Source organism: Podarcis muralis, chromosome 17 (genome assembly GCF_964188315.1).
Source record: "Podarcis muralis chromosome 17, rPodMur119.hap1.1, whole genome shotgun sequence".
Classification (NCBI taxonomy): domain Eukaryota; kingdom Metazoa; phylum Chordata; class Lepidosauria; order Squamata; family Lacertidae; genus Podarcis; species Podarcis muralis.
The window spans coordinates 35,937,815-35,962,853 of record NC_135671.1 but is presented as its reverse complement, the minus strand read 5'-3'; the positions used below and the strand labels follow the sequence as shown (position 1 = coordinate 35,962,853).

Genomic DNA, 25,039 nt, shown 5'->3' with positions numbered 1-25,039 from the left:
CTACGCACGACCGTTACGCCTGTGGTACGAGAGAGGTCGCTCCCACATCCGGGGATCCGTTCAACTTTTTCCCTCCAAAAAGAGATGTGCTACAGCATCCGGGGCCTTTGTTCGCTCGCGCGAGGCTTCCGCCTCCCCCCTCCATTTCACATAATAGAGACCTGCACTTCCGGTTCTGACTGGATTGTAGGGCGGGGGAGCGACTGCCTAATTGAGGCCGTGCTTTGCGAAATGGTCATTCTTGTTCCCTCCATTTCTGAAGGAAGGCTTTCTTACGGGCAGGGAGGGAGAAGGGCCCGAAGGAAGACGAAGAGCGCCGGCCGTTAAGGGCGGGACGTTTGACTCGCGCGTTTTGTTTGAAGCAAGGCGGGTTTTGTGGTGCCTTGAAAGACAAACTGAGGAAATAATGTGGGGCCCTAAACCGGTTTCTTGCGGCCGAGGCCTCCGTGGACAATATTATTATTATCGGGAAATGTAATGTTTGACGTTTTACGATGTTTTTGCGTCCTGGAAGCCTCCACAGTGGGTGGGGAAACCCAGTCAGATGAGCGGGGAATAAATAATAATAATAATAATAATAATAATAATAATAATAATAATAATAATAATAATAATAATAATAATAATAATTCCCAAGTTTGCGGGGGCTGCCTCGCAGGGCTGAGGGGACGCGAAGGGCGAGGCGCACGTTCCGACGTTGGTGAAGCCGATTGACGCGCGTAACGCGCTGGTAGCCCGCCTGGCCCTGGTTCGGGCCTCGGTGCGCGCAGGCAACCCCTTTGCTCTCCTTTTCAACCCCTTTGCTCTCGCTCCGAGGAGGCTCTTCCCCCGCGGGCTTCTGGATACCTCCGTTCCCGAGGCCCGCAGCGCCCTTCTGCATATGTGGACGTAGGCCAGACGATACCGTCTGCACTCAAAATGAAAAAGCCATGGATAAAGAACGCGATTCCAGAAATTGCAATACTCGGTAGCACCGAAGCAGCCACCGTCAACAGCTTGCTCTCTATTCCGTGGACATGTTAGCTGTTCCCTATAAAGATCATTTCTTAACTCTTGCTTTCGGGAGCAAATTCCTACATATTTCTAGCTTTCCCCCACGACATTAAATTGAATGGACCACTTGCAAATGGGACCCAGATAGCTCATAACTACTGAAATTCATCACCTCGTGCATCGTAACCTCAAAAAAGCATTACCAACCTTTTCATTACTAACGCAGGAAACCTGATACTATGAGATTTATGACATTGCCTTCTAAAAGAGGCTGTTGCCATGGTAGTCTTGCAGGGTTCCCGCCACTGCTCCATTTTCTGTCAGTTTGCTTGGAGGGCTTTGCATTAGACTGCAGTTTGCTCCCTTGTGCTCAGACTTCAGTCCAAACCTTTATGTATGTTTACCCCGAAACAAGTTCCACTGCATTCAATGTTGCTGTTCCTTTAAAAACTTGCACAAGGAAGAAATACCACTGAACATAGGACTTGCCCCTGAGTAAATTTGCATGAGAAGACTGTTGCAACAGGCACGGCTAGCTTTCTGGAATTTGTAATAAAATAACTGCCCTGCAACATGTCACAAAATGACAATAAGGATGCTGTTGTGTGCTGTAAATGTATTCTGCTTGAGCATCTTGGCCCACACTGTTACACATTACTAGAGGGTCTTCTCAAGCTGTAGCATGTTGTATTGATGTGGCAGTAGCCTTTCTTGCCAACCTAGCAGTTCGAAAGCACGTCAAAGTGCAAGTAGCTAAATAGGTACTGCTCTGGCGGGAAGGTAAATGGCGTTTCCATGCGCTGCTCTGGTTCACCAGAAGCAGCTTAGTCATGCTGGCCACGTGACCCGGAAGCTGTACGCTGGCTCCCTCGGCCAATAAAGCGAGATGAGCGCCGCAACCCCGAGTCGGTCACGACTGGACCTAATGGTCAGGGGTCCCTTTACCTAGCCTTTCTTGCATCAATTTGGAAAATGTTTCCCTTTTAGAAAAAAACACAGTTGCCTTATTATAGCATCTGATTATCAACAGTGGAAAATAAATATCAATCAACTAATGTATATGAAGTGGCAGTTTGTACACTCATGGATCCACTTGGTTTCCAGAGAGCTCTGGGGAGTTTTCTAGTTGGTGTGGCTGGCTCATATTTTGAAGTCCTAATAAAGCTGTGGAATACAGAGATGGTCTGGGCAATTGGCAGGATTTTTACAACACTACGAACGAGACCAATAGTGAATCCGATGGTGAAGAAGGCAGTTTCTGCACATGCTGTAGAGAGAAGTGAGGGGCAGATGGGGTTCATCAACTTGGGAAGGTAGTTCATTGGGGGGGGGGGGGAGAAAACACTGATTCTAACCCTCCACTGCCTTGCAGGCTATCTTCAGGAAAAGAAGGCTAAAGAGTAAACCCTACACAAATCCGGAGTGGAGTCCCTAAGGTGGTTGGATGGCGTCTTGTATGCCTCTTTCCTGCTGGTGCCAGACATATTGCTCTGCTTTCTTCTGGACCACATCAGCTAAGGTTGAGGGAGGGGTCCTGTCGTCTGGGCAGCCCAGGACCTCCATGAACACTGCCCAGGCTTGTGCCCTGGGGAGGTCACTTTGGTGCTGTAAATGCAGCAGTTTGACTTCACCCCCACAGCACACTCCATTGTCTCTTGAGACAGACAAATACCAACAACATGGTAACCTTAAGATTGGATTATTGTAATGAGCTTTATGTGAGGGTGCCTTTGAATATAGTGCAGAAGCTTCAATTAGTGCAGCCTAACTTCTCATAGGTTTGAAGCAAGCATACCAGTACTGTTCCTATTACACTGGCTGCATATATATTTGCTTGCAAGCCCAATGCAAAGTGCTGTTTTTTTTTTTTACTTTTAAATCTCTTTACGGCTTTTTATGCCTCTCACAGTATAACCCTAGACTGTTCTATCTTCACTTGAGGCCCTTCTTCTGGTCTCCTTTGAGGGAAACTTGAAGGGTGATGACAAAGAACAGGGCCTTTTCAGCTTTGGCTTCCCAACAGTGGAATGCTTTCTCCAGAGGTCTGCCTGGCACTCACTGACATATTTTCAGCACCAGGTAAAAATGTACCTCGCCCCCCCCCCCAACTTTTGATGGTCTGTGTTATGTTTTATTATTATTGTGATGCAAAAGTTTTCTATTGCAGCTGGGAAGGATTGTTTCAAATTACTGTAAAAAACATAAAAGTTTTATAATAATAAAAAAAATAATAAAATGACTATTCATATTTTATGGAATAATGTGCTCTTGTTTATGTTTTTAAATATAAGTCTCTTGGAGGCCTTCTTAGATAACAAGTGACTAATAAGTCAAAATAATAATAATAATAATAATAATAATAATAATAATAATAATAATTTCTTCATGTGTTCCATGTGCAGTTGTTTACATGCATATGCATTTGAGACCAGGTGAGCACATTCCAGCAGTCACTTTGTAAAAGTTACTGGTAGTCCTTATTGTTCTTGTATCATTCTCTTGAAAGATACCATCCTTGTTATGTCTTTGGGGAACGCCTTTGCAAGATTGTATTAATTTGCACACACATGCACTAGAATTCTTCACGGTTCAGCTCCTCTAGATTAATTAAAGCTCCCAATAGGTGGGTAGATGCATCTGGACATGCATCTATTTAAGGCACAGGCATGCAAATTATACAGACATAAAATCCCTTGGTGCCACTTTCCTTCCATCCTCCCCCTCCCCAAACAATGCTGATAATATAGATGTCACTGTGAAATTATTATTTTTCTGTTTGAGTTGCAACTGTTCTGTAACAAAAACCAGCAGATCCATTTTAGCATTTAGCATTTTATTAAACGTTAAAGTCTTTTGTAAAAAACAAACAAACTGAAAACTCTGAAGTTTACTAATATATCCTGCTTCACTCTTTTAGAAGCCAGTGCTAGACTAGACAGGCTATTTCAGAGCAAATGAATGAAATCTGGAGTAGTAGGCCAAAAAGAGCTTTCAGCATTACATAATGTGTGGTGGCGGAGGAGGGACAGAATCATTCTGAGGCAATGATTTGTCGTGTGCCACTCGAGGCACATCACACATTCACAAGAGCACCCCAATTTTCATCTCTGAAATGTGGGAGGGTGTGAAGGTACATTGAAATACATCCACCACCATCCATCTCAGATCCTTCAAGGTCTAAAAGGTAAATACAGTGGTACCTCGGGTTAAGTACTTAATTATACATATAAATTACCATATGCAAACTGGTGCCCTCTTTTTTTGGTGCTGCAAATGCTTTTTTTTGACAATGTGTATCGGGTCACCCTGGGGACGCGGGTGGCGCTGAGGTTTTAGGACTTGCTGATCGTCAGGTCGGCGGTTCGAATCCCCGTGGCGGGGTGCGCTCCCGTTGCTCGGTCCCAGCGCCTGCCAACCTAGCAGTTCGAAAGCACCCCCGGGTGCAAGTAGATAAATAAGGACCGCTTACTAGCAGGAAGGTAAACGGTGTTTCCGTGTGCTGCGCTGGCTCGCCAGATGCAGCTTGTCACGCTGGCCACGTGACCCGGAAGTGTCTTCGGACAGCGCTGGCGCCCGGCCTCTTAAGCGAGATGGGCGCGCAACCCCAGAGTCGGACACGACTGGCCCGTACGGGCAGGGGTACCTTTACCTTTACCTTATCGGGCCACCCTACTTTCAAATTGCAGATACTGAGAAGTTTGGGGTTCTAGGTTGCTCTCTAAGTTGTTCATGTGAAGGTTTGGCCCAACTGGCCTGGGCAGCACCTTACATGGACCAAGTCCTCTCTCTCCATTCGAGAAGACTTTGAGAAGCACAGGGGTTTTGTAGCAAAGGGGCAGGGGTTCTTCAGCAGATACGTTGACGTAGCTTAAACAGGGTGTTACACTGAGCGTGTTCTTCAGATACCATGCATATCACTGTTTGGCAGTGGTGTGTGTGTGTGTTGTTGTTTATCACTGGAACAGTCAAGCTCATGCAGCACAATTGCTTAATGGAAGCCACTACCAGCAGAATAAACAAGACAACGACGCACATCTTTGGGTATCTTTCTGAGAATTTCCTCTGCCCTGTGTTCCTGCACCTTGTCAATCTGCTGCAGAGAAAGAGCTCTTAGTTCCAGTGGGTGCTGGGGTCGAGACTCAGAGAGAGCACAGGAGGTGGCGGAGCAGCTGTGGAGCGCAGTGGGCTGTACCAGTCTTCGTGAGCATGGGAGGGTTGAGGGTGGTGGGGCGCAGGACAGGAAAACTGGGCAGAAGTAGTAGGGGGAGGTGGGGGTGGCAGAGTGTAGGTGGAGGGAAAGCGAGGCAGGTGATGATGTGACCCAAGAGTGGGGGGATATTGGTACTGTCGAGATAGGGGTGTAGGCAGGGGACAGAGGACACCAGGGGTGCCTGGTTTGGGCAGCGCTCGTTCCTGCTTTCGCTGCTTGGCTCGCCGGTTCTGGAACCAAACCTGTCAGCACAAGGAGAGAGAAAATGCATATTATGAATTGTATTCCCTGGGCAAGGCATCTTGGCAATGATGTTTAGAATAGAATTATTCCTGAAAATCCATAACTTGTCAGTGCCAGCCTTTTAAGAAAACCAAGAATGTTCTGGGACATCGGCAGATGGTAAACATCTGCCAGAAGCAGGAAATTATGAGATAAGCTTGTGCAGTGTGTTTGGGATGGACTAATTATACTTACAAAACAACAGGCAAAAGGGTAATGATGCACATTTATACATAGGTACGTGTAGGTAGACAGATTGGAATTGTGGGCCCAAGCAGAGATTCTTAGCAGCTTTCTGGACTTTCTGCACACCCAGCTGGTTCTCTGGTTAATATTTTTTTTGGTTAAAATAAAAAAGTCGTAGGTATTGGGAGGGGGATGCCTCAGTTTCTCATATAGAATCTATGTTACAACAACATGTAACCAGTAACATAGGTCTGGTCTGGCCCTGTGCCTTTTGTTTCAACTTTTAAACACCAGCTGAAAACTTTTCTATTCTTTCAGGCAATTAAGAATGCATCTTTCCACAATAGTTACCTGTTTTCTGATTTTAACTATTTTCTATGGGTTTTGTTGTATGTATTTTTATGTACAATTGTCGTGAAGCACTCTGATTTTTTTTAATATGAATTAGTGATCTATAAATATTTTTATAAGGAAATACATGTAACATAACTGTTTAAGTTTACATAAACGGAGAGCTTCAAGTCCATACACCCATTAATGCAGTTAGTAAAATACTTCCTCACTATTAGGAAAACATAGAATGAAAAACACCAAGGGGAAAAATTGTTCTAAATGTGACTTTGAAAAGCACACTTTCTTTGTCCCATGGTTGCAGAAAGGCGCAGCACGTAAGTGACTTGGAGACCCAGTTTCCAAAAGGCCCCTTGCAGGCTGCTTTTAACACGTCCAATATGGCAGTGTCCATATGTACCTGGATGCGAGCCTCATTGAGTTTGATAGCCCTGGCCAGCTCCTCTCGGCAGTAAATATCAGGGTAATGGTTTTTTGCAAATGCTGCCTCCAGGTGATCTAGCTGGTCCTGGCTGAAGGTAGTCCGGTGACGTCTCCTGGTAGGGGCGGCAGCTGTGTGAAGGGAGGAAGGTGCAGCCAGAGAGACCCCAGCCGGTTCTGGTACATTGGGGAACTTCTTACAGAGGGCAACTTCCACATCTGGAAGGCAAGAAGAGGATCCACTGGCATCTCTCTGTCTTGACCTACAAGTCACCTTTATCCAAAACTTTGCCAGTTCCCCTCAGGACTGAGCACTTTCTAACCACTACTCCTTTAACCCATCCTCACCCCCACCTTCCCCTCCGCCCACATCTCGAAGCACTCCTCTTAATGTGACATTGCTACAACAAGAACTCTGCAGCTGTGAGGTCTGTTTGGTCTTGCTTCTTTGCGCTAGATCATTCCCTCCCAAAGCTGCTTTTCCTTTTAGGAAGGCTCTTGGGAGTTCCATTTATGCATGTTTGCCAGGCCCGTGTGGTTTGGACCTTACATACTCCTGCCCAGCTGGTTAGAGTGTGGTGCTGATAACATCAAGGTCACGGGTTTAATCCCCATACGGGCCACCTGCATATTCCTGCATTGCAGGGCATTGGACTAGACTAGATTACCCTCAGGATCCCTTCCATCTCTACAATTCTATGATTTTATGAAAGGAGCTAGAAATGGAACGACCCTTGAAAGAGATCCCTCTTCCTCCTACATATTGTGTGGGCTCCCCACACTTCCCACCCTGTAGAATGATTTTTTAAAATTGTTATTTTTGGCTCAGGACAGCAGAATACTGTAGCTTGAGCCAACCCTGGTACAGTATGTGATCCTGGTGGGTGGCAGCAAGCAGACCTTATATTTCTTAGAACCACTTGGATATTGCTTTAGCTAGCTGCAAAAAGCTGCGTCGCAACTGTCTCTTCTTCATAAAGGGTCTCCTGCTTTGTAAGTTCTGTGAGCGTTTCAAATAATTTTTCAGAAGCCGCACCTGGCAGCATCAGGTGTTGTGAACCTTTACCTCTTGTACTGATAATGAAGTGCCAGAATGGTAACAATATTTCCCCACACCCTTTCCCCAATTCCTTCCTGCAATCCCTAGGATTAACTGTGGGGAACATGATTCTCCAGCCCCCACTCCCTGGGAGAACCTGAGATCGTGAGAGTGAGGGGAGCACAATAGGCTCACCTGAAAAGCTAATTAATTTGGGACCCCAGCATAGAGGAACTTGAGCCCCCAGGGATCTGAGTCCAAACAGCTTTCTCATTAATGTCTTTGCATCCGAGTGTTTCGGGAGAGGCTGCCCCCAAGGGATTACAAGCCCCCCTCCAGCCTATTTCAGTCTCCTGCTACTCAGCAATCTCCTCCAGCTCCTTAGAGGCTGTCATGTGGAAAATGAGTTTGCTCTTTCCTTGGGACAAGTTTCCTGCTTTTGTGGAGACTGTGGCAACTCTTCCCCTCCAAAAGACCTCCTGGCTAAAATCACACTGAACAAGATCTGGAACTAGGACAGATGGTTCCTTGACTATGCATGGAAGGGTTGCCCCTTCCAGGAAACCAAGGGACCGAAACTGCACATGCACCATACATTTAAAGCACATGACTTTCCTCAAAACATCTTGAGAACTGTAGCTTACCTCTCACAGAACTATGATTCCCAGCACCCTTAACAAACTACAGTTCCCAGGATTCCTTTTAAAGGAGTCATGTGCTTTGAAATGTATGGTGTGCATGCAACCACAGTTACATTGCTTTCCGCTTCCATCACAAATTTGGGATTGATTTGGGGTTGCAAAAAGGCCAGGAGGCACCATCTGCTGGTGGTTTCATGGAATTTGGTCTCGGATCAGAATTAAGTTTGTGATTAGTATTGTGATGAGCACAGAAGATGGTTCTGAAAGCCACAGACAGTATTCAAATATGCTCTCCTGATAGGCTGTCCTACCAAACCCCAACCTCAAAGTGTCTCCAGACTGTCAGTATTCTGTGGAAGGGGTTCAAGCGTATACTGGGAAATTTAGGTTTACAATTAAAAGTGATTAAAGTGCTCCATTCTAGCACAACAACCACTTTAATAAAGCCAATGTAGTGTACCTGTTTAGAGGGACGCGGGTGGCGCTGTGGGTAAAACCTCAGCGCCTAGGACTTGCTGATCGTATGGTCGGCGGTTCGAATCCCCGCAGCGGGGTGAGCTCCTGTCGTTCGGTCCCAACTCCTGCCCACCTAGCAGTTCGAAAGCACTCTTAAGTGCAAGTAGATAAATAGGTACTGCTTCATAGCGGGAAGGTAAACAGCGTTTCCGTGTGCTGCTCTGGTGCTGGTTCGCCGGAGCAGCTTCGTCATGCTGGCCACGTGACCTGGAAGTGTCTGCGGACAGCGCTGGCTCCCGGCCTCTAGAGTGAGATGAGTGCACAACCCTAGAGTCTGTCAAGACTGGCCTGTACGGGCAGGGGTACCTTTACCTTTACCTGTGTACCTGTTGGACTAGGACCCAGAATACCAGGATTCACATCCCTACTCAGTCACAAGCTCACTGGCTGATCTTAGGCCAGTCACTGTCCCTCAGCCTAACCTACTTTGCAGGGTTGTTGTGAGGAGAAAAGTGGGAGTAGGAGAACTCGGAAAACCACATTGAGCTCCTTGGAGGAATAAGGAATATAAATATAAGAAAGAAAGAAAGAAAGAAAGAAAGAAAGAAAGAAAGAAAGAAAGAAAGAAAGAAAAAGAAAGAGATGGACTTTATGTGATTAGGAAAGAGACAGGGAGATGCACTGAGAAGTGTGGATTGTACAAATGATGAATGGGAAGATATATAAAAACTTTGCAAGCAAATCAGGATGAATGCTCATTGCTGTGTAACCTGCCTACAAATAATGAATTCTCAATAGAGACCGGATATAATTTAACACATAAGCTTTGTGTTAGCAAATAAAGATAGATGCTCAATAAATAGGTCACCAGGAGAAGAGCTAGACACACCGCCCTGGAATATTCCCATCTCACTGTCCGTCTCTCCTCCAAAGCTCAACAATGGTGTAAGAAGAAGAAATACCACAAAAATATCACTTCCCATTTAATACAGAAACAACGTACAGAAACAAAGATCACCCCCAGGTCTGCTTGACCCTGGTTTTTGGCTCTAATAAAAAGCTCTAAAAAGGAAGCCTTGCAAATGTTTCCTAAAGGCTTTTGTAGACTTCTTCCCACACAGTTTTCAAGTCCTGCTCAGAGCTGGAAGCACATCACTGATGTGCTGGCTCCCAAGTCCCCCTCTGCACAACCCCTCACATGCAGCTTTTCCTCCGCCCAAATGTTCAGTAGCATCTGGACCCTCTTTGGTCTAGATGGCCTCCCTGTGCCCCTCCTCATGTCTGTAGACCAAAGCTTCCCCAAACTCACCAGCTGTGGAGCTGACAGTCTCAGGGTATACGTCAGTGAACCCTTCGCTCTTCCTTTTCCCTGTTCGTCCACCCTCCATCTCCTTTGATCCTTGCTGTGTCCCCCCCAACCAAACTTTTAAGCCAGTTCTGACGTCACCCCCTCCCTGGTTGTCTGTCTTACGTGTGGAGGGCGCGGCTTTGCCATGTCGCCTCCCACCCCTTGGCCTGGAGCACCCCCTCCCAGGATGGAGATGGCCAGGAGCAGGAGGGGGTGGGGTGGGGTAGGGAAGGGAAGGGATGTTCACATCAAGGGAACGGGGCCAGGCAAGGCATGTGGAGTGGAAGGATACTGGAACTCTGGGTATGTGTGCAGTCCGGAATGTGAATTTGTGCAGCAGAGTTACTTTAAAAGTTATTAATGCAGGTTATAGATGTGCCTAGATGCTCACCTGAATGGATGCATATGTCTGCATGTGGAGAGTTGTTGCATTGCTTTGTTACAGTTCCCTGTGATGCACTTGTAAGTATGTGTGCGTTTTTGTTTATGAGAGTTTTGTAGCTCTCTTGGAGTGGCGTGCACACCTTGACTTCCCGAGGTATGCCAATTGCTCTGTGAGTGTGTTGAATTGATGCCTTTCTTGACAGCACTCCAGAGGCCCTCTGTGGGTGGCAGCCCACCCTGAACCCATCTCCTGGGATAAGGTTCCAGCAATCATGACTTTCTATTGTCAAGGCAAATCCCTTGGAACAGCAGGAGCCAGCCGGTCCACAGAGAGGCCCTTGAAAAGCTCTCTGCTTGCCACATCCCCCTTGGAATTGACTTGCAGCGTCTGCAGCCCTTCCAGCCACTGCAAAAGCATCTCCACACTCAGATCCACTGCTGTCCTAACAGGGGTGAGGTGGGGGTCATATCAGGCCACTGCTTATCATTTTGGGTTTTCCTTGCTGAAGCTTTTGTCTTTGTGACTCAATTGTGGAGCTTAAAAGCAACTCCAGAGGGACAAAGGTGCCGACTGGTCTGGCAGGTAAGGGGAACCTGCAGCTAGTCCAGCATTCCAGCTCATCAGTGCTTGCAGGGTAGTGGTAAAGGACCCAAGGTGTGAATAGTGTGGCTGGGCACTGCTTGAGGCCACGTCTCACCCCGACACTGGGGAGCCAATCTCTCCCTTTTAAAAACAGACACGATGTAATGAAAGATAATAGCAATGGCACCAGTGGCTGCTTTGTGCCACACAAGTGCCATGCCTGCCATTAAGTGTGGGTGGTGGCTGGACAGGAAGTCCAGCAGGTCATCAAAGAGTTCTAACCTTCACCGTCTCTAACCTAGGAATTCTGCAGTGATCCAAGAATCCTGCACCTGCTTGGTTGCTATTGCAAAGGAAGAGAGGGACATTGTGCTCCTTTTCTCTGGGAATCGCCCAATGAAACTGATGGCTGAGAGGTTCTTCAAGACTGAGAATAATGAAATAAACCTCCACACAATGTGCAGTTCACTTAAGGGCTAGAATAGATAACATGTACAGAGGATAGACTGATCATTAGATATGATAGAACAGAATCTTTCCACGTTCGGAAACCCTACCGCTGAGAACGGGAGTAACAGCAGGGTGTGGCCATTGCACATGCGCCTTAGAAAACTAGAATTAGAGTTGGAAGGGACCCTGAGGGTCATCTAGTCCAACCCCAGAAACATCTGGGTGGCCTTTTCGGAAACATGACGGTGGGCTAGAAGATGGTCTCATTCAGCAATGCGATGCTTTGTACTCTTGTTTATTGTTTCTTTATACCGCCTGTGTGGCTCCCTGCAACCCCCCAAAGCTTCTGGGAAGTTAGTAGAAGGATGAGCCCTGAAATTGTGCATCGACTGTTGCTGTTGTGCTGATTGCCCTTCGATTGCAGTTTAATGTGATTAGGCCCTTGTGATTGCTAAGCCTTCCTCTGGGTCCCAGTGGGCAGCCTTCCTCATTATTACTAATTGGCAATCGTATGTGGAGAGGAGAGGCTGTGCCCTCAGGACATGGCACAAGGTATGGGGGTGGTGGCAGATGGCAGGAAATAATAATCTCCAGCCCTCCCATAGCGCTATATGTCAATAAGCTTTTACAAATCATAGTTAAGTCTTGACCAAGTGTTGATTCTTTGAATCCAATGAATGAGTCTAATTGATGGGCTCCAGCCCACTTTTGCAGCTAGGAGGAGTACTGATTGCACATTTTCTTCTCCTTCACTAGTCAAACTAGTAAGGGTGCAGCTGGGGTGACATTTCAGTTTTCAGTAGGGGGAGATTTTAGTCTGGGTAGTCCTACAGAGGCATTCATTAGAGGTACAATGAACTAGAGGTATGGCAGAAGCTGCAGTAGCATTGTGGTGGCAGTTTCTGCCCCAGAAGGGTGCAGGTTCAAGGGAATGCCTGCAAGGAACCTGCACAGGGATGAAGACAATTTCGCCCCATCCTCAAGTGTGTTCACTCTTCCCTAAATATGGCTACATTGTGGTGGGAGGATTCCCAAAATGGAAACCCTAAACTCCCACTCTGGGATATATTCACACACAAGGTGAGGCAAAGGAGAAGATGGTTATCTCTGGTGTGTGAATCTGACTTCAAGCCAACATTAGTGATGTAACAACATCCTCCACCACATCAGACGGCTGCAAACCAGCACAGGGGCTGCAGCAGCTCTCCCACCACTTGCTGCCTAGTGGTAGGCTGGCCTTGCACATAAGAAGAACCCTGCTAGATCAGACCAAGGGACCATGTAGTCCAGCATTCTGTTCTCAGCAGTAGCCAACCAGATGCATCTGGGAAGCCTGCAAGCAGGAACTGAACGCAACGGTAATGTCTCCACCAGTGCTTCCGCCTTCAACAGCAAAGACAGAACCTAGCTATCATGAACTCAGCATGAAGAACCAGTGAGTTGGCTAGAAATGTAGGTGTTCCTAAGGAACACTCACACAGACGTCTTCCTTGTAGCTCCCTAAAATGTCCATGTTTGCTGCCTCTGTAAGGTAGGAAAGCATCAAATTGCTATTTTCTCCACATGTTTCCCTTGAGCATGCAAAAAATGGGTCAAGAATGCAGAACTCTGCATTCTTGACCCAGTTTGATGCCTTTTCCTAACCAAACTTTTTATTGTTGCTATTATCTCCTTAGGAATTTTATCTCATTTATAGTTCTACCACAGGGATGGGAGTCCATTCATGCCGTGTGTGCCTTTAAGTGTTTGGTGTTCCAGAAAGGACTTAGCAAGCCAACAGCCCCTGCTACTTCAAAGTGACTTTTGAATTGTGTGGTTGGGAGTGCAGAAAGTGTGTATTCTCCTCCTTAGATTTACATGCAGACTGAAAACATGAAGGGTGAATAGGGTTGTGCCTCGTGGCTGCGTTCTTGACCTCTGCACTTCCACTGGCCTGACTTAGTACATTCACCAGAAGATGAGAACAAGCTCTACATGTGTACATGTGCCCATGCATACAGCCCATTCCTCACTTCTACTGCAGGTTTGGAGGCTGGGAGTGAGGCCAGCAGATGCACAGAGGTTAGGGAAAGAACAAGTGGGTCACAATTCCCCTCCATGCTTTTGCTCTACGTCAGGTTTCCACCTTTAGCCTTCCAGAAATTGCTGAACTATAACTCCCATCATCACTGGCCATTGGCCTTGTTTTCTGGTGCTGGTAGGTAATTGTACTTCAGGACCTATAGCCTGCAGCACCAGTCCTATCATGCAACAAGGTGAAGCAGATGGTGGCATTTAGAAGAATGCAGATGAAAGCAGAAAATAGTCTCTGAATGATGCAGCAAGATCCCAGGGTGCGGTGGAGGCATCATTTGGTGCTCTGCTTTAGGCAGCAAAAACCATCTTAGGCCAGAATTGAGAGACTGGGCCTGACTCTTCAAGGGGAGTGGTAACAGGCTGTGACATCACAGGGCGACCTCAGAGCTGAGGTTCTAGAAGCCAGATGAACTGCCAACACTGGGTGGGGTGCATTGCCTGCTGTAACTTGCTGGGCTGTTTAAGAACTTTGTGGTGGCCCTGGAGAGGTTCAGGCAGGCATTTGGGCAAAGGTAGGCTCCTCATTCTGCTAGTTAGCACTGTATGGCTTCTGGAGCTATAGACTCGGCATCTTGAAGACGAAAAACTGAGGCCTAATTCTTGCCTACGTTAGAAGTCCCACTACGCTAATTTGAAATGGATTTGAACTCCACCCTCATCAGGCAAACTATGCTAGGTTAGTAGGGTCAGTCGCTCCCAATCTTTCGTGTTGAGAAACACCATGTGTATCTTTGTGTTGTGATACACAATGTACCATGAATATTATGCCGTTAAAATAATGATAGTTTCCCAGGAAATCTCATTCAACTCACCATCCTTTGAGATGGCAATAAATGCTACACACACACACACACACACACACACACACACACACACACACACAGTCTCTCTACATCTGGAGCAATGGAATGGTCCAAATATACCTGAAGTAGAGACCATTAAGTGCCAGAATCATAAGACGTCCAACCTGCCCATCTCCTTCTGGTCCTTTTGGGTTTGAGAGGGACACATGCTTCCAGTTTTCATTTGGAAAAATTGTGTGCCTCAGGTGTCAGAAAGATGGGGAACACTGGGTTAGGCAGACACTGCTCTAAGGCAATATTCGAGGGGACATGCTGCACAGTTCACACTCTTATGTATGTTTCCTGCTTTTCTTCCCCTGGGAGAATAATTGGCATGAGGATAATAAGTTAGGTGAGGATGTTGCCAAGAGGAAAGCTTTTAATTCCTCTGTTAGCCACACCCTTTACCAAGAGTCTGGACCATTTGCCAGGAGGTCTCAAGGCACCTAAATCCACCAAGCCTGGATTCTGAATGGAACTCCCCAAAGATGAGAGTGAATCACCAACCTCTCAGAACCAGAAGAGACTGCTCATATCTTTTTGAATTGAAATTAGAGCAACCAGTCCCCCAAGGCAGTTTGTTCTCTAAAGGATCCCCAGGGAAAAGGCAGGGGCTGTGCTCTGAGGCAATGTAGTAGCCGAAACAGTGTGAGGCATCAAGACAGAGCAATGCACTTAATTTGAGAGGCAGGGCTTCTGCCTCCATGAAGCCTTGTGGGTAATAAAACACTTAGTCAACCAGGTGTTATGTTGTGTACATATGGATGCAATCTGTGCACATGTACAGGTAGTGCATGTGTACAGGTGGTACATGTGTTTATACCCAAGATGTACATGCAAATAAATCAAGATCGTGGCAGTTTATTTGTATCTGGTCATTTTCAAATTGCTGTATTGTGGTGCCTGCACTAAGCCACCCCAACCTTTCCCATGCATTTACTTTTGCCAAGCAACAGCCTTCAGTGACTGCCAGTGCTGGGTCATGGGACAAGCACTGAGGAGAAAAGGGGCAATAGAGTCAAGGAGAAATCTGCAAGTCTGGACTAACCACAGATGCAGGAACACACCAGAGCTCAGGAATCCCCTGATGCTCAAGCAAGATGTCCGATCCCAGCTAGTGGTCCCAACCAGGGGGAAATGGGGGCATGTACTAAGCACAGATTCAAGGGACTCAAGGTTGCAAAGTCCAAGCTCAGGATCCAGTAAGCAGATTCAGCTCATGCAGAGGTCAAGCACCAGTAGGGCAGAAGTAAGCAGAGCAGAGGATGGGTCCAGATAAGTGAAATTAGGCAAAGTAGAGGCCAAGGTAAGTAGCACCCTGGACAGCTCCAGTTGGAAACTAGGCTAGAAGCCAGAGGAACCAGACTTTGGTGTTGCTGCAACAGCAACAGCCAGCAAGCCCAGCCTGAGCCTTAAGTGGGGCTACAGGTTCTGCTAGACAGCTAGCCTCAGCCCTCATGAGTGGCACTTCTACTCTTAAAAGGGGCCCATCTTGCTTTATAAGCTCCTGTCTCCAGTAGCACAAGGGTGGCTGGGGTCCCACTATGGTGCCACTATGGCATGGCTGGGAAAACGGGGGTGTTGCAGATGCTGCTGGACTATAACTTCCATCATCCCTAGCCATTAGCCACACTGGCTGGGACTGATGGGAACTGAAGTCCAATAGCAACTGGAGGTCCGCAGGTTTCCAAGTTCTGCACTTCAGCCTCTACGCTCGAGTCCTTGGACTGTAATGTAGCTTTTTCAGGTGCCTGGTGCTGGAATTTCTAAGCAGGTGGGAACATTGGAGGCAAGTTCCAAGGGCAAAATTACCTCCTAGTCCATTATGCTCCCATGTGTCCATGGTCTCTTCTCCTAAGAGGAGACCAGGCCCTAGGCCATGAACCATGATGCAAGGCTCAGCTGGGACAGGAAGACCTCTATATTCCTTCCTGCCCAGAAAGATCCAATGGGTGGGTGAGGTCACTCTAGTTTTAGAAGGTTCTTCATTGAGAAGTCCGGCCACCTGCAATTCAGTGGCTCCCATGGGGCAGCTGCACGTCAGTTCCAGCTACTCCTGGTAGAGATGCCCACACAGCACATCTTGTCTCCTTGCTACATCACGATAACTCTCCCCAATAGTAATGTATCCTTCTCCTCCCGGGATGATCTCCAAGTCACTCTCTCTTCCCTACATTTCATTTTTGTAGATCTGGTCAGCCTGAAAAAGTCCCCTCTTCCTCCTGCTTAGCAACAGGGACAGCAGGACCAGGCCGCTGGGAAGAGATGAAGGCTCTTTTGCTGCTGCCCCTTATGGCCTGCCTTGCGGTGAAAGTCCGTAGCAAGATCTACAGTCGCTGTGAGCTGGCGCAGACACTGAAACGCTGGGGAATGGATGGGCATGAGGGCTACAGCTTAGCTAACTGTGAGTAGCCAAGGAGCGGTTGTCAGTTTGCTTACTGTGTTTTGTGGGAGGGTATGAAGAGGGTATGTGTTTTGTGGGAGGGTATGAAGAGGGTATGGGACGCGGGTGGCGCTGTGGGTAAAAGCCTCAGTGCCTAGAACTTGCCGATCGAAAGGTCGGCGGTTCGAATCCCCGCGGCGGGGTGCGCTCCCGTTGCTTGGTCCCAGCGCCTGCCAACCTAGCAGTTCGAAAGCACCCCTGGGTGCAAGTAGATAAATAGGGACCACTTACTGGTGGGAAGGTAAACAACGTTTCCGTGTGCTGCACTGGCTCGCCAGATCCAGCTTTGTCACGCTGGCCACGTGACCCGGAAGTGTCTCCGGACAGCGCTGGCCCCCGGCCTCTTGAGTGAGATGGGCGCACAACCCTAGAGTCTGTCAAGACTGGCCCGTACGGGCAGGGGTACCTTTACCTTTATGAAGACATGGTGCATCACCAAAACTGGCAGGATCAGCTTGTATGTGGGCAAGGAGAAGTTTGCAGAAAGCCATTGAGTGTGTGGGCAGAAATTAAAGTGGCCCCAAGAAACCAGTTTCCCAACTTGCTCTGGCTGCCATATGCTCAGATTTTCCTGGACAATACAGTGGTACCTCGGGTTACATACGCTTCAGGTTACAGACTCCACTAACCCAGAAATATTACCTCGGGTTAAGAACTTTGCTTCAGGATGAGAACAGAAATTGTGCTCCGGTGGTGCGGCGGCAGCAGGAGGCCCCATTAGCTAAAGTGGTGCTTCAGGTTAAGAACAGTTTCAGGTTAAGAACGGACCTCCGGAACGAATTAAGTACTTAACCCGAGGTACCACTGTACTGGGATTTCAAAGGTGGAATTGACGTCTGGGGTGAATTTTAGGGTTTCCCTTTAAAAAGCTCAACAATTTTGGTGGTTTCCTGGTTTTTACTTTTTGAAGTATGGCAGCTCTAGCCTCCAGTCTCAATATTTTGCAGCCGGGTTTCAAGTGCATGCTGAAATTACAGGTTTCTGCATTAGAAGTAGATTAAAGCACTCTGTTGCTCTAGTACGACAAATCCACTTTGAAGAAAACAACAATGGACATTATGCTTTGGAAAGCTTCTCAGACTTTCTACCCTAAGGGCCCACTTGAAATGATTGAAATTTACTGAGGCCCACCAGTCACAAAATGGTGGCACTGGGGCGGAGCCAGACACAAAGTGGTAGAAGATGGCGGCAGAGTTTGCATAATCAACTGGCAACTGAATATTCTATCTTTGGAAATTGCTGAATTGTTTGCCACAGAATTTTTATTATGGCAAGAAGTTCCACAGCTGTGTTGTTTTTGCTAACCTGAATACAGACAAAACAAAAAAAATTCCTTCCAGTAGCACCTTAAAGACCAACTAAGTTAGTTCTTGGTATGAGCTTTCGTGTGCATGCACACTTCTTCAGATACACTGAAACAGAAGTTGCCAGATCCTTCTATATAGTGAGAAGGTGGGGAGGGGTATTACTCAGAAGGGTGGTGGGAATGGGTGATGGGCAGATAGCTGTGGTGAGCCTGTTGACGACTCTTAACGACTGCAATAGGTCTTACAGGAAAAAGCAAGGGGTGAGAAGGTGAAAATTGGCTTTGTCATATATAATGAGATAAGAATCCAATGTCTTTGTTCAGACCAGGTTTCTCCATGGTTTTAAGTTTAGTAATGAGTTGCAACTCAGCAGCTTCTCTTTCCAGTCTATTTCTGAAATTCCTTTGTAGTAAAACAGCTACGTAATTTTATAATGAATGATTTTAGAGTGTTGTTTGTGCTGTACTTTTGTACTGTTTTATTGTTGTTAGCCGCCCTGAGCCCGGCTTCGGCTGGGGAGGGCGGGATATAAATAAAATTTATTATTATTATTATTATTATTATTATTATTATTATTATTACTACTACTACTACTACTACTACTACTACTACTACTACTACTATTATGACAGTGGCACCCACCTGAGAGGAGCCAGAACTGAGTTCCAGTGAGGGAAAGCCCACTCACATTTTCCTTGAGACAAATTTCATCTCTGATAAAATCTGCTTTCCTAACAACTTCTTTCTGGGGGGGAAAGTGGTTAACCTGTCCACCTGTCCATCTTAGGGATCTGTTTGGCGTACTTTGCAAGTGGCTTCAACACGGAAACTGTGATGCATAACTCAGATGGCAGCTCCGAATACGGCATCTTCCAGATCAACAGTCGCTCCTGGTGTGCTGATCGACACACTCTATCAAAGAACCTGTGCAGTTTATCTTGCTTTGGTGAGTGTCCTTGCAAGAAGGCAGGGTGAGTGCCTGGGTTAAGGTGCAACCTCCATGCTGGGCACAGCAAGCCCACAGTCTGGCCTGGCAAATCTATTTAACAGAATTTGTATGCCTCTTCATTGTAAATGGAACCTCCAAATTATTTAAAACTAGTGATCCTGCTCAGGGATTCCTTTGCAGAGAATGCTCATAACTAGCTCTGCTGCAGTCTTCCAATCTCCAGCAGATGTTCTGAGAATTTGCTAGAATCCACATAGCCACAGCTGCAACACCAGCCATTGAAAATCAGGGTGATGTAGTGGCTGTCACTCAATTAAGAGACTGCATGGATTTTCAGGGTGGGGTAATAGTCCAGTGCTGGAGAGACATAGACATTACATGTTGAAGGCCCTGTGTAAAGATCCCTGGCATATTAAGTAAGGCTCAGGCTGTAACAGCAGGGTCAAATTTCTCAAAAAAGGGGCAAATCCACATTCATTGCACATGGCTTCCGCCAAAGGATTCTGGGAATAACAACTACTACTACTACTACTACTACTACTACTACTACTACTATTATTATTATTATACCTCACCCTTCTGACTGGGTTGCCCCAGCCACTATGGGCAGCTTCCAGCATATATAAAAACATAGTCAAACATTAATCGTTCTAAAGTTTCCCTTTACAGGGCTGCCTTCAGATGTTTCCTAAATGTTATATAATTACTCATCTCCATAACATCTGACCAAAGGGCATTCCACAGGGTGGGTGCCACTACTGAGAAGGCCCTCTGCCTGGTTCCCTGTAGCTTCACTTTTCGCAGTGTGGGAACTGCCAGAAGGCCCTCGGAATTGCAGTTCCCCCTTCACAGAACTACAGTTCTTGGCAACCATAACAAACTACAGTTCACAGAATTCTTTGGGGGGAAGCCATGTACTTTAGATTGGTGTTGAATATGCCTTGAATGTATCGTGTGGAACTGCCTGCTTGGGGGTTGCTCAAAAGCACCACAAGAGAAGCTGGGCTATAATGTATATTGCAGATCACTAGGCCCAAGGGGATGGAACGTGATTAAGGAGAAGAGTCAAGGAGAGTATTAGAGTCAAGAAGGAAGAAAAGGGAAGTATTGTCCAATTGAAAAGAACAAAAGGAGTACAAACCTTGGCAAGATAAGTGCAAGCAGATACCAAGGGATACCCAAACAGAATGGGATGAGCCCATTGCTAGAAACATAAACCTAAGGAAGCAGTTGAATTTTTGGACAACAAGGAAATCAGAGGTGTGCTAAAGGAGGATAAAGAGAGTTCAGGGAAGCAGAATGTATTCTTTGCATCTGTCTTCACAGCAGAAGATGTAGGACAGATCCCTGTCCCTCACGGAGTTGGAAGGGACCTCCAAAGGTCATCTAGTCCAACCCCCTGAAATGCAGGAATCTAAGCTAGATCATACATGACAGGTGGTCCTCCAGCCTCTGCTTAAAAACCTCCAAGGAAGGAGAGTCCACCAGCTCTTGTGAGAATCTGTTCCACTGTTGAACAATACATGGAGTGTAAGGCTGTCAAAGATTACTAGCTGTGATGACCACGTTCTACATCCATTCTTGTAGACAGTATGTTTCTAAACACCAGTTGGTGATAACCACAAGTGGGGAGAATGCTGTTGCGGTCAAATCCAGCTTGGAGGCTTCCCAAACGCATCTGGTTGGCCACTGTAAGGACAGGATGCTGGACAAGATAGGCCTCTGGCCTGATCCAGCAATGCTCTTCTCATGCTTCTGTGATGGGAAAGAGTCTCTGTCAAAGTTCCTGGGAAACATCTGCCAATCAGAGTAGACAATATTGCGCTTGTCAGAAAATAAAATAAAGTAAGATAAAATTATAGTCTGACCCAGGCTGGATCTATATACACTGCAGAAAAAAACGTGTTATGAACACTCTTAATGGAAAAATCCCATTGGTGACGAATCTATAGCTCTACAGCACCATCCGGTGTCACATGTTTATAAAGCAGTTATAACAATATAATTGATGAGTGTAGCTGAGTCCCATGTATAAGGGCACCTATGTTTAACTGAGTAAATGAAATCTGTTTTAAATAATTGCTGTAATGATTACTGAGCTAATGTATTTAAAGTGCTTTGTACGCTTTGGAAACCTGCCACAGAAACACTGTTATATTATTAATAGGGGCCTGTAACTAGAGATCTGGGCTTTGCTTTCAGATCCATATGAGAATTTCCCCCTTCCTCCTCTCTTTAACATCTCTTCCCCTGCAACCCTTTGCTTCCCTCCCTGAGACTCCTTCCTCTGGCCATCACTTCCTCTGAACCACAGGCTGTTCCAACTCTCTTGTTTTAGCCACCCAACCACCAACCACTCATTGCCCTTTCATTAGGCCAGGGTCACCGACCTTTGGGGACACAGGGGCATGTTTGGAAATCAAAAGAAATGGTCACTGGCATCAAAGTACACCCCCACAAGCCCTAAGCACTCCTTAATCTTCCTTTGAGAAGATCTCACTCTCAACGTAGTCCCTCCCTTGCTGGGCATTTGCCTCTTGAAGCAGCTGCATCACTCTGCCTAATGATAGGACCAACCTGCAAACAATCCGTTTCAATCTGGCCTTTTGCACTCTGCTGAAACTGCTGCACACAGATAGCTCAGTATAAATAATTATTTAACAACATTTATCTCAGTATGTATTAATGAGACCATTAGAGGGTTCAACGGTCAAGAAGGAAGTTTTTGCATGTGCTGTAGAGGGAATTGAGGGGTAGATAAGGCTCGTCAACCTGGGAAGGTAGCTCATCTAGGAGAAGGAAAATCTGATCCTAAATCTCTGCTGCCTTGTGGGATATCTTCAGGAGAGGAATAGGCAAGGGAGTAAACCCTACATGAATCCAGAGTGGAGTCCCTAAGGCAGTTGGATGGCTCCTTGTGCACCTCCTTCTGGCAACTCCTGTAGCCAAGCTGCCATACAATCTGCCTGTCCTGCACCCTGGGGGGGGGGGGAGTCACTTTGATACTGCTAATATAGTGATTTGACTTCACCCCCAGAGGCACACTCCATTGTCTCTCAAGACAGACAGATGCCAACAGTATATTATTGTACAGTACATAATATTGCCATTTCCTCCTCACACCCTAGATCTACTTACCGAAGAAATTATTGATGACATAATCTGTCTCAAGCGAGCTACAGCTGAACCAGAAGGCTTGGCAGACTGGTAAGGGGATGAGTTTGTCTTTCAGTAGCCTTGTCTACCTGCTCCACCCATCTTTCCATTCTGTATTATCTCCTCTTTCTGGTAGCTGTCCATCTAGCCTTAAAATCCCATTGGCAGTAAGCACCTGTGCCAATTCCATTTTCCAGTTCTTATTGGAGGGTGGGCAAGGAAGGAATGATTGCTTAAGATTTCTGGTTTGAAACCTTGAATTAATAGTAGTAAAAATAATAATAAAAATTTGCCATCCTGATCAGTGTTTGAGTGGGAGAAATATTTCAAATAACAGAACTGCAGATGCAGTCAAACACACAGTTGTATTCCCCAATAGCCTGGGTCCTGAAATCTGGCATTGGGACTAAACCTCAGGTTTGGGTACTCATGAACACATAGTCATCTAGACATATGAAACTAACTTATTGCAAGTCAATGCCGTCTAGTACTGAGATTAATCTGTTTGGCAGTAGTTCTCCAGGTTCTCAGGCAGAAATGAGTCTTTCCCATCACCTGATCCATCACCTGATCCTTTTAAACTGAAGATGCTGGAGAGTTCTGGTCCATTCCCTGCACTCACTTTGCCCAAAGCCAGGAGGACTATCACTCCATCACAGATCACCTCTGCATTCTGGACCAGACTGACCCACAAAGAGAGGGCACTGCAGTAAATTATCTACAGAGCAAAGAGATTCAGATTTTTTAGGCACACGAGACAAGGCAAGGATACCCCAAAAAGATAATTTAAGTGCAGATTAAGGCCTAGTTCTTTCTGAGGTTGTAAACCTGAGTCTGTGCTGCATCACTCAGATTGCACTCAAAGACTTGGATGCTTCTTCATACGAAATGAAACAAAACAAAACAAAACGAAACAAAACAAAACAACACCCTACATAGACATGCTATCTGACAATGAGTTTTGTTATGTTCAGGGATGTTTTTGTATGAGGGAGCATGCAATCCTGTGAATCCCCATTGGCAATCTAAATTGGTATGACCCAGTTCCAAGTTTCAGACCCCAAAGACAAGTGGGCCAAAGAGAGACCCCAAAAGTAGTGGAGATGTCCAGATAATCACATAGGCAAGTGAGTCATAGACACACGAGAAGAATAACCACCCTGTCAAGAACACAGTCTGATTTCTCCTCCCAGCAATTTCAGGGAGATACTATAAATAAGCATTCTCCGTGTCCTTTGTCTGTGTCAGCTGTGGGAAACCTGTGCTCAGTGGCGTAGCGTGGGGGGTGCGGGGGGGGGCGGCCGCACCGGGCGCAACATCTGGGGTTAGGGCAAATCCACGGGTTAGGGGGCGCAAATCCACGGGTTAGGGGGCGCAAATCCACGGGTTAGGGGGCGCAAATTACTTGCCTTGCCCCGGGTGCTGACAACCCACGCTACGCCACTGCCTGTGCTCCCCTGCCCAGGATATTGTTGGACTCCCAACTTGCATTAGCCTCAACCTTAATGGCCAATGGGGTGGGATGATTGGAGTTGTGGTGCAGCAACATCTGGAGGGCCACAGGTTCCCCAACATCTGTGTGGGGGGGTCTAACTAATGGTGTGCTCAGATTGCTGTTCTCAACAAGGGCATGCATTCAGGACACACCGTTGTACAACTAGGACCTCCAAACTTTGCTGGCTCCTCAGTTAAGAAGAACCCTGCTGGGTCCAGCATTTGGTTTCCACCAACGTCCCATCCTAGCAGGGACCATGGAGACTGACAGCTACCCTGGGACCCCCATACCAGATGGCTGGTTCTGTGAGCCACTATTCAAATTCCCCACAGTCCTCCAGCAACACGAGGCAGATGTGGAGGAATGCACAGCCTGATGCTATCATGTCACACTTTTCCATTTCATTACAATGGAAGTACATAAGAAGCTGCCGTATACAGAGTAAGGCCATGGATCCATCTGGCTCATGACTGGCTTCGCATGCTGTCTGCATTTCTTTCTCTCCCTGCTCCCCCTTTCTCCTTAGGTATGGCTGGAGAGATCATTGCCGCGGCAGAGATCTGAGTTACTGGGTCGCCGCCTGCAATCTGTGAATTAATAGCGCCATCCATGGAACTCATGTCCTGCAAGTCACCCTGCCTACCTACGTCTTGTCTTCAGATGTAATTCCATAATGTAATCTGATTGAAGCCATAACGCTATTTTGATAAATAAACTCCATTCCCAGACAAGGCCTTGCCATGTACTTTGTCATGTCCCTGGTATGGATACTGGGGGTGGGCATCATGGCAGGGCAAGGTTGTGGGGAGAACGGCAAGAGGAGCTGCTTGTCCAGAAAGAAAGAACCAGAGCTGGCTAGATATGCTGAGCTCTGGAGTGGGGGGTGTCAAGCTTGTTCACGTACATACGCAAACATTTCTTGAGTGTTTTTTTGTGTGACTTGTAGCCTCGCAGAGGACCTTAAGGTCCACAAATGACAACACTTTGGAGGTCCCAAGTCGAAAGGTGGTTAGATTGGTCTCAACTAGGGCCAGGGCCTTTTCAGTACTGGCCCCAACTTGGTGGAACGCTCTGTCACAAGAGACTAGGGCCCTGTGGGACTTGACATCTTTCCGCAGGGCCTGCAAGACACAGCTGTTCCACCTGGCCTTTGGTTTGGACTCAGTCTGGCCCTTCTGTTTCCTTCCCCTTACGGTTTTGATTTACGGGCTACTTATAAAATGAGGCTGCATTTTAAATGGCATTTTAACCTGTATTTTAAATTGGTTTGTCCCCCCCCCCATTATGCCTTTATTGTAATTTTACTGGTGTTAGCTGCCCTGAGCCTGGCTCTGGCTGGGGAGGGTGGGGTATAAATAAAATTATTATTATTATTATTATTATTATTATTATTATTATTATTATTATTATTATATATGACTGGCAGCT

General features: G+C 46.6%; 1 protein-coding gene across 2 annotated transcripts; it reads left to right on the top strand.

Annotated features, from left to right (window-relative positions):
- The first annotated feature begins 9,842 nt into the window (after positions 1-9,842).
- LOC144325955 (sperm acrosome membrane-associated protein 3-like) lies at positions 9,843-24,412 on the top strand. 2 transcript variants are annotated; one of them, XM_077921183.1, is made up of 5 exons: positions 9,843-10,229; positions 16,451-16,665; positions 18,799-18,957; positions 22,089-22,167; positions 24,138-24,412. In XM_077921183.1, exons 1-5 carry the CDS (start codon positions 10,072-10,074, stop codon positions 24,202-24,204), a joined length of 678 nt encoding a protein of 225 aa, XP_077777309.1. In that variant the 5' UTR covers positions 9,843-10,071; the 3' UTR covers positions 24,205-24,412. The 2 variants fall into 2 exon arrangements, with proteins under 2 accessions (XP_077777309.1, XP_077777311.1); XM_077921185.1 differs by lacking the exon at positions 9,843-10,229 and adding an exon at positions 12,563-13,931 and having other exon boundaries at positions 24,138-24,410.
- The last annotated feature ends 627 nt before the right edge of the window (positions 24,413-25,039 follow it).

Excerpts from the sequence above, each read along its gene's own strand:
- LOC144325955 (XM_077921183.1), top strand. The coding sequence starts at position 10,072 with ATGTCGCCTCCCACCCCTTGGCCTGGAGCACCCCCTCCCAGGATGGAG. Across the intron at positions 18,958-22,088 it reads GTGCAGTTTATCTTGCTTTG|ATCTACTTACCGAAGAAATT; the intron begins GTGAGTGTCCTT and ends CTCACACCCTAG. Across the intron at positions 22,168-24,137 it reads CCAGAAGGCTTGGCAGACTG|GTATGGCTGGAGAGATCATT; the intron begins GTAAGGGGATGA and ends CTTTCTCCTTAG.